The sequence below is a fragment of the Anomaloglossus baeobatrachus genome, chromosome 4, assembly GCF_048569485.1.
Source record: "Anomaloglossus baeobatrachus isolate aAnoBae1 chromosome 4, aAnoBae1.hap1, whole genome shotgun sequence".
Taxonomy (NCBI): Eukaryota; Metazoa; Chordata; class Amphibia; order Anura; family Aromobatidae; genus Anomaloglossus; species Anomaloglossus baeobatrachus.
The window spans coordinates 666,527,794-666,537,187 of NC_134356.1; the positions used below are offsets into that span (position 1 = coordinate 666,527,794).

The 9,394-nt window shown below is 43.7% G+C and overlaps 1 protein-coding gene across 1 annotated transcript in view; it reads left to right on the forward strand.

Moving 5' to 3' along the window:
• Positions 1-8,450, forward strand: part of LOC142302076 (venom factor-like) — a 229,470-nt gene extending 221,020 nt beyond the window's left edge. Inside the window, exons 39-41 of the mRNA XM_075343155.1 lie at positions 5,841-5,924; positions 7,122-7,257; positions 8,130-8,450. Coding sequence (XP_075199270.1) covers positions 5,841-5,924; positions 7,122-7,257; positions 8,130-8,271 — 362 coding nt within the window. The 3' untranslated portion in view covers positions 8,272-8,450. The remainder of the gene's footprint in view (positions 1-5,840; positions 5,925-7,121; positions 7,258-8,129) is intronic.
• Positions 8,451-9,394: the final 944 nt, after the last annotated feature.

Below are 9,394 nucleotides of genomic sequence, written 5' to 3' on the forward strand. Positions count from 1 at the left end.
TTGGAGTTCGGATGCTTTACCTTGGAACTTCACTCGCGCGAGCATCACTGTGCTCGGGTATGCTCGATGCTCAGCCCTGTACGAGTTGGTTGTGTTGGGGGAGACCTCCAGGCGGTCTCTCAGGGTCACGGAGGAGGATTCCAAATCAGATCTGCACAGTTGTATATGAATCAGGAAAAATGACCACACAGACGTACATCTATCCGGGAGAAGCACAATGCTCTTCTAACCTATGTATTGTAAAAAAAAACAAAAACAGTTATACAGTTCACTCAGTACATCCGTATTGCTGTTAACCAATTATCTAACTTGGTTTCACTTATTCCCTTATTTGGCTAGAGTTTCCTACATGACTATACTGTCCTTGATAAGGCACCTGGAGGTAGGCAAAAGTCTATGCACGTACGTCAGCAGCTTGTTACTGACACTCAAGAAACCAGTTTCAGCTGGTCTCCTGAGTGCCTGCATTGTTTAGCTTAGCATAATTAGTTTCAATAATACATCCTAGTATACATGATAGCATTTAAGCAATGGTTATACAAAGACAGATGATTATATTATATCGGACAATTGATTCATAGCCTAGGCCCTCACACTTGCAGTGTTTGAATGACTCCCACTAGGGATGATAACAGTATGATCGAATGTAGTGTGCCCCCTCCAAAGAAAATGGAAAAACCCCTCCTACCCGCCCCTGGAATTTTTCTGTTTATGGCTGGCTCTACGTGGGCGGAGACCCACACTGCCCAGTTAGTGACTTTCATTGGGGTTCAGGTCCTGTCCGGGTCCCAAACGGAACATAATTTTAAGCTTGGCTGACCCCACCAAACCGAACTTCAACAGGTCCGCTCATCTCTAGTCACCAGTTATCCTGTTGTTGGAGTTGAATACACAGCTTATATGTGGCCCACCTATTGACTCTTTCCTGTTTTGACCAAATCTTACTTTTGCTACTTTGTTTTTTTCTTCCCCCTCTTTCAAGAGACATCAATAATTTTTTTTATTTCTCCAAATGAGGTTTTTTTTTTGCAGGAAAAGTTGCAGTTTTCAATGACGACATTTACAAGTGGTGAAAAAAATGCAGTTCCACCATTATTTTTTTTTCCCGGTGTTCATTACGCAGTATAAATGACCCAGCAACATTATTTTTCAGCCCATTCCAAATATAGTGATACCAAACTTGTATAGCTATTTTTTTTTTTTTTTTAAGTACAGAAAATAAAATGAGAAATTTCTAGAAACAAAAAAATAATTGGTTTGTGTCGCTATTTGCTGACATTTATATCTATTATTTGTCCACTGATGGACCTGTTTAAGGGCTTGTTTTTTGCCTGGTGAGCTGAGATTTATGATCGGTACATACATGATCACTTTTCATTGCATTTTTTTTTTAGATAAGTGCCACCCTAAAACCTCAATTCTGGTGTTTCCTTTTTGTTTCTCTTAATGGAGTATACTGTAAGAATTCATCAGTTTTATATTTTAAAAGATCAGAATTTTTCCAATGCGGCAATATCATTTGTTTACATTTTTTTATTTAAAATAAGGGACACTGCCTCCCCTGCTGCGCTCTGCTACGGCGGCCTTCACTTTACCCACACTCCTCGCCCTGGCAATAGACAAGGTGGAGGAGTGGGTCTCCTTCTTTCTAACAACTGCAGCTTTAACCCGATCCCACCTCTACCCTCCCTTGTCCTGCCTTATTTTGAAGTGCACTCTGTCCGCATCTATTCTCCCCCAACCTCCAAGTGGCCCTCATATACAGACCCCTGGTCTTTACCACTGCCTTCATTGACCAGTTCTCTGTCTGGCTTCTACACTTTCTCTCTGCTGACATTCCCACCATCATCATGGGTGACCTCAACATCCCCATTGACTCCCGCCAGTTGGCAGCCTCCAAATCCTGTCCCTTGCTTCATCTTTTGGTCTAACTCAGTGGTCCACCTCTGTCACCCATAATGATGTTCAAAAATAGTTGCACTAAAGTAAAGGGCAGGATAAAAAACAAGAATGTACATGGTGAATATTGGAATGTGAATACGCATTATTGCTAAGAAAATATAAAAAAAATCTTTGAAAAATATGAGTTACTTAGCAAATAAAGGTGGCGAAATTTACTTATGCCCAGATACCACGTCAAGGTGTAACTCTCATCTGAGTCCTACTCTAAATGCTATGCCTCTCTTGTCCAAATTGAACTATTATATGGGCTAAAATAGAACCTGCAAAAGGAAAATTAAAAACACCTGAAATAACTGGGAGGAGTGCGCAGACAAAGGACATGACTCCATAATACAAACTAGAAAAAAGAGAGGCATAGCATTTAGAGTAGGACCCAGATGGGAGTTACACCTTGACGTGGTTTCTGGGCACAAGTAAATATGCCAACCTTTATTTGCAAAGTAACTCATATTTTTCAAAGATTTTTTTTCATGTTTTCTTAGCAATAATGCATATTCACATTCCAATATTCACCATCTACATTCTTGTTTTTTCTCCTTCCCTTTACTTGAGTGCAACTGCTATTTTTGAATATTGCATGTCATGTTCAGTATGCACCAGTTCACACTATGAGATTAGGACGTTTTGGCAATTTTTTCTAGTTTTTTCTAACCCATAAAGATGGACACACACTAGACCTTATCTTCAACCATCTCTGTTCCCTATCAGACTTCACAACCTCCCCTCTCCCCCTATCTGACCACCACCTACTCACCTTTTCAGCCCTGTCCTCGTCACCTGCCCCCCGTCCAGCACCTAGCACATCCCCGCAGAAACCTTGCACACCCTCTTTGACTCTATCCTACCGCTGTCCTCCATATCTTCACTCCACGACACAGATACTGCCCCAATTTTCTACAACACCACTCACATCAGCTATTGATTCAGTCGCTCCCCTTGTGCATGGTAGAGTGAGATGAATCAATAGCCAACCCCAGCACAACAACCTAACTAAAAAACTTCGACAAGTGTCTAGAGCTGCTAAGCAGCGGTGGAAGAAAACACACTCTCAGGAAGATTTTACCACATCCAAAAGTGCAATTCACACATTTCGCTCAGCCCTCAACACTGCTAAACAGGAATACTTCAGAACCTTCATATCCTCTTTAACACATAACCCAAAACAGTTATTCAATACTTTCAACTCCCTCCTTCACCCACCACTGCCCCCTCCAACTTCCCTCATTTCTGCAGAAGACTTTGCCACATATTTCAAAGAAAATATCGACCAAACAAGGCAAGTCTTTTCTGCTCAACCACCACAACCCTTTCATATAACAGACCACTGCCTCTCCCCCATAAACGTCCTTCCCACCATCACTGAAGGAGAGCTCGCACATCTCTCGAAAGCGCACCTCACCACCTGTGCACTTGACTGCATCCCATCCCACCTCCTCTCCAACCTCACCACTATCCTTATTCCAGCCTAAACCCATCTTTTCAACCTATCTTTAACGACTGGTACCTTCCCTTGTGCCTTTAAACACGCAACAGTCACACCCATCCTAAAGAAACCTTCCCTCGATCCAACCTCTACCACCAGCTATTTCTCCATATCGCTGCTCCCGTTCGCTTCAAAACCCCTGGAACAGCACGTCCATGCTGAACTTTCCTCCCATCTCTCATCTAACTCTCTCTTTGATAACCTACAGTCCGGCTTCTGTCCACATCATTCTACCGAAACTGCCCTGACTAAAATCACAAATGACTTACTCACTGCCAAAGCTAACAATCACTTCTCTATACTCCTACATCTAGACATGTCCTCAGCCTTTGACACTAACGACCACTCCCTCCTATTACAGATCCTCTCTTCCCTTGGTGTCAGAGATCTTGCCCTCTCTTGGATCTCTTCATACTTTTCCAACGGCACTTTTAGGGGTACTTTGCACGTTGCGACATCGCTACTGCGATATCGTCGGGGTCAAATCGAAAGTGACGCACATGTGACGCCAGTAACGACGTTGTAACGTGTAAAGCCTAGATGCACCGATAAATGATCGCAAAAGTATCGTAAATCGGTGATCTGTGCAGTGTCGGTCATTTCCATAATTTCTCTGCAGCGACAGGTACGATGTTGTTCCTCGTTCCTGTGGCAGCACACATCGCTGGGCATGAAGCCGCAGGAGCGAGGAACATCTCCTACCTGCCTCCAGCAGCTATGCAGAAGGAAGGAGGTGGGCGGGATGTTTACATCCCGCTCATCTCCGCCCCTCCGCTTCTATTGGCCACCTGCCGTGTGACGTCGCTGTGACGTTGCACGACCCGCCCCCTTAGGAAGGAGGCGGGTCGCCAGCCAGAGCGACGTCACAGGGCAGGTGAGTGCGTGTGAAGCTGCCGTAGCGATAATGTTCGCTACGGCAGCTATCACAGGATATCACATGTGTGACAGGGACGGGTACTATCGCGCTCGGCATCGCTATCATCGGCTAGCGATGTCGCAGTGTGAAAAGTACCCCTTAGAGTCTCCCACTTCCGCACAACCTCTTCATCCCACCCTCTCTTTGTTGGCGTCCCTCAAGGCTCTGTCCTGGGACCCTTACTTTTTTCCATCTATAGATTTGGCCTAGAACATGGCTTCCAGTACCACCTATATGCTGATGACACTCAGATCTACCTCTCTGGCCAGATGTCACATCTCTGCTGTCCCTAATCCCGGATTGTCTATTGGCTATATCCTCCTTCTCTTCTCACTTTCTAAAGCTCAATGTGGCAAAAACTGAACTAATGATATTTACTTCATCTCATCTACACTCTCTACCTGATCCATCTATTATAATAAATAACATCACGCTTTCCCCAGTACCTGACGTTCGGTGCCTCGGAGTGACCTTCGACTTTGCCTTGTCTTTCATACCACACATCCAATCCCTCACCACCTCCTTCTGTCTTCAACTCAAAAACATTTCCAGAATCCGTCCTTTCCTCAATTCTCAATCTACAAAAATGATAGTGCATGCCCTCATAATCTCCTGCCTCGACTACTGCAACATCCTCCTCTGTGGCCTCCCTGCTAACACGCTCGCCCCACTCCAGTCCATCCTTAATTCTGCTGCTCGTCTGATCCCCTTCTCTCCTCAATACCACCCTGCTTCTCCCCTCTGCAAATCCCTCCAATCCTCCACCGTATCCAATTCAAACTTCTAATACTCACCTACAAAGCCATCACTAATCTGTCTCCTCTGTATATCTCTGAACTAATCTCCCTCTACACTCCAAAAAACCTCCAGTCCTCCCAAGATCTCCTTCTCTCCTCCTCTCTCATTCGCTCCTCATGCAACCGCCTCCAAGACTTCTCCCGAGCATCCCGTCTTCTGGAATTCGCTGCCTCAACACGTCAGATTATCTTCTACACTTGCAAGCTTAAAACAGAACTTGAAAACTCATCTGTTCAGAAATGCCAATAATCTTCAATAACCCCACTGCTTCACCACCATGCAGAGCTGCCACCCAACCTAAACTTTACCTACTTTCTTCTCCCCAAAATCCTATAGAATGTAAGCCCACAAGGGCAGGGTCCTCTTCCCTCTGTACTAGTCTGTCTACTGTAACTTGTATATGTATTCTGTATGTAACCCCCTTCTCATGTACAGCAGCATAGAATCAATGGTGCTCTATAAATAAATAGTAATAAAAAAGGGATGAAGGTTGTAGGAATTCATATCCAGTCACTGTGATTACAGGCAGACTCCGGCTGTCTAATACAGGTATGGTGTAGGCTCAGGTTCTGAGCCCGCTCTATACATGGGTTCCCAAAGTGGGATGTAATATTATGTTATGCATTGGGAAGGGGTTAAAATGTATATTCAAAATTTTACCTTATTTTTTTCCATTTGTAGTGTACAAGGCACGCATTGAAGAAATACAAAGTAATGATAACTATGATAATTACATGATGAAGATAATCAGTGTCATCATGGGAGGTAAGGACGAATGGAGACAAATGTACACGTAGAGGAGGAATATAAATGTAATCCATTTGGCTTCTACATGATTATCTATAATGTCATATATGGTTTGAGTTATGTGGAATATAGAAATTTGTGAAACCATAATTATCACTTACCAATATGGATTACAAAATAGAATACCATGGAGCTGTCAGAAATCCATAATGGAGACTTTGTCGTAGAATATTACCCTGTAGCATGATCGCCATTGAGTGTAACGCTTGTCACTATCTTATGGGGTCTCATGAACGGAAGGGTAGTCAGGAGCTCCAGGTTCTGGTAACAAGAGGTCACATATAATTATAAGCGGTAAACAGAGATGTAGTCAGGGCACAATCCGAGGGTCACAATACCAGAAGAGCACATAGTAGTACAAGGGAGCAAGCAAAGATGAAGTCAGATAATGCTTCGGGGTCCAAGACAAGAATACACGACAGGAGTAGAGAGCGGGCAGAGGGAAGTCCAATAACAGTCCGGGGTCAGAATACCAAGATCAGAATACAAGCAGACATGCAAACTATGGCAACACAGCAGAGATCTGGGGGAGCATGCTCAGTAAGAAGCCTGAGCAATTACCCAGAAGATGGAACAGCTGAGTAATCAGCACCTCCCAGAACCAACCTGGACTCCAGTACCCGCACCAAGCTGCTAGTTCATTAAGGCCACGCTCACATCAGCAGTATTTGTGCCGGAAAATAAGATCCAGCACAAATGTGTTTCATTTCCATTCATTTACAATGGAATCACGGTAAGGTGCGGTCACATGCGGTCGCGTGCGTCGCATGTGACCGCATCTTGCAGCGATTCCATTGTAAATAAATGGAACTGAAACGCATTTGTGCCGGATCCGGCTTTCCTGCAAAATACCGTTGTTGTGAGCGCGGCCTAACAAGGATGGCGCTGCAGAGCATCTCCATGGGTAAGATGCTCTGCACAAGGAATGGACACACTATCAGATCTGTAAGTGCCGCAGAGCATCTCCAGGTCTGTGAGATGCTCTGCACAGAGAATTGTGACATCGAGGTAAATTTATGCTGTTTTATCTCTAGTGTAACCTGAACAAAGTCAAAGATTAATTGGGGTTCAGAGGTTTATTTATGGTCTTTCTTAGCATTGTGATAACCCCCGGTGTGTTAAATTTTTTTCCTCCATGTTTGGTCCCATAATTAGGTGCAGATGAAAGTGTTTTGGACAAACAGAGGAATTTTATCAGCCATGTAAAGTGCCGCCAAGCATTACATCTGAAAAAAGGGCATGACTACCTGATCTGGGGGGTTTCAGAAGACATGTGGCTCCAACCATCCGGGTGAGTGAAATAAACATTACTGGTACAACAATAAGAGACATGCGAATCCTAAAATTTTAATTCATCAACATCACCCAAATTTTGCAAGGAAACTTGATTTGCCATAAAACAAAAGAGTCATTGTGCCGCCCCTGCGTCAGCAGAAGGGCTGCTCGGATCCGGATCCGCGGTGGCTCGTGGGGCGTCGTGCGGCCACTCCAATCAAGGGGATATTTACAGGGGACGGTGTATTTGAGAGTTCGTGACGCCACCCGTGGTGTGTGGTAAGGTGGAGTACCACCGCTGCAGCTGGGAGTACCCGGTGGCGATGGAGCGGACAACCAGGAGTGGACGGGAATAAGTATGTATACCCCCCAGATATTATTTGATCCTCAGCTGCTGTCACTCAAGAAGCTGCTGATTTTATAAACTTTACTTTCTCGGATTTCAAAACCTATACATCCGAGCTGACCACTACAGGTATGTATAGAATCAGCCTGATAGTGCCAGTATAGCACTGGCCTTAGGTTATATGCGAAAATCCTGGTGATTTCTGCACTTTTAAAAGATTTGAATTGAGTAACTGATGTGGATGTATAGAATACAAGCCATCCAAGTATGTAACTGGGGAGTTAGTTTATCTTATATCAGATCAGTGAAGAGCCTGATGTAAAGCCAACACTTCCCAGAATACAAATCAACACCCCTGTGCAAACACTCAACAAGCTGTAAACATGCAGGATTTCAGCTCTGAAGTCAGCAGAATTGTGAATGTAGCTCCAGGCTTTATAACATGAATGGAAAATGTCTTCTTTTTCTATGTAATGTGTAATACTGTATTGTACTATCGATTACTGTAATAATGTTGTTAATTCAGTATTTTCTTTTTTTAGCTATTCCTACATCATTGGAAAAGATACTTGGATCGAACACTGGCCAAATGAGAACGAGTGTAAACAATCTGGAATCATGAATCTTTGTAATGATTTAACTGAATTATCTGAAGAACTAGAGCTTTTTGGATGTAAATTATAAGATTGTGAAATCTCTCTTAAATTTTAAATATTATATAAGTAAAACTTTAATTTTCTATTCTGTCAAAGTCTTCTGAATAACATACTATCTATTTACTAATCACTATTCTTATTACAAACCACTATTTTGTCCGAGCGTAACACTGACTTACTATGGGTCACACGGTCATTGCTAAAGAGTCTGGCTGTTCACACAGTGCTGTATCCAAGCATAATAATGGAAAGTTCAGTGGAAGGAAAAAGTGTGGTAGAAAAAGGTGCACAAGCAACCGGGATAACCACAGCCTTGATAGCATTGTCAAGAAAAGACCATTCAAAAATTTGGGGGAGATTCACAAGGAGTGGACTGCTGCTGGAGTCAGTGCTTCCGGGGCCTCCACACACAGACGCATCCAGGACATGGGCTACAAGTGTCACATTCCTTGTGTCACCACTCATGACTAATAGACAACGCCAGAAGCGTCTTACCTGGGCCAAGGAGAAATAGAACTGGACTGTCCTCAGTGTCCAAGGTGTTGTTTTTAGATGAAAGTAAATTTTGTATTTAATTTGGAAATCGCGGTCCCAAAGTCTAGAGGAAGAGTGGAGGCCACAATCCAAGCTACTGAGGTTTAGTGTGAGGTTTCCACAATCAGTGATGGTTTGGGGGCCATGTCATCTGCTGGTGTAGGTCCACTGTGTTTTATCAAGACCAAAGTCTTGAGCATCAAATTGCAGCCGTCTACCAGGAAATTTTACAGCACTTCATGCTTCCCTCTGCTGACAAGCTTTTTGGAGATGGAAATTTTGTTTTACCGCAAGACTTGGCCCCTGTCCACACTGCCAAATGTACCAATACCAGGTTTACTAACCACAATATCACTGTGCTTGATTGGCAGCAAACTCACCTGACCTAAACCCCATAGAGAATCTATGAGAGACACCAGAGCCAACAATGCAGACGAGATGAAGGCGGCTATCAAAGCAACCTGGGCTTCCATAACACCTCAGCAGTGCCACAGGCTGATCGCCTCCAGCCACATTGCCACATTGATGCACTAATAAAGGACCCGACCAAGTATTGAGGCATTTACTGTACAGACTTTTCAGTAAGCGCCAACATTTCTGAGTGTAAAATCATTTTT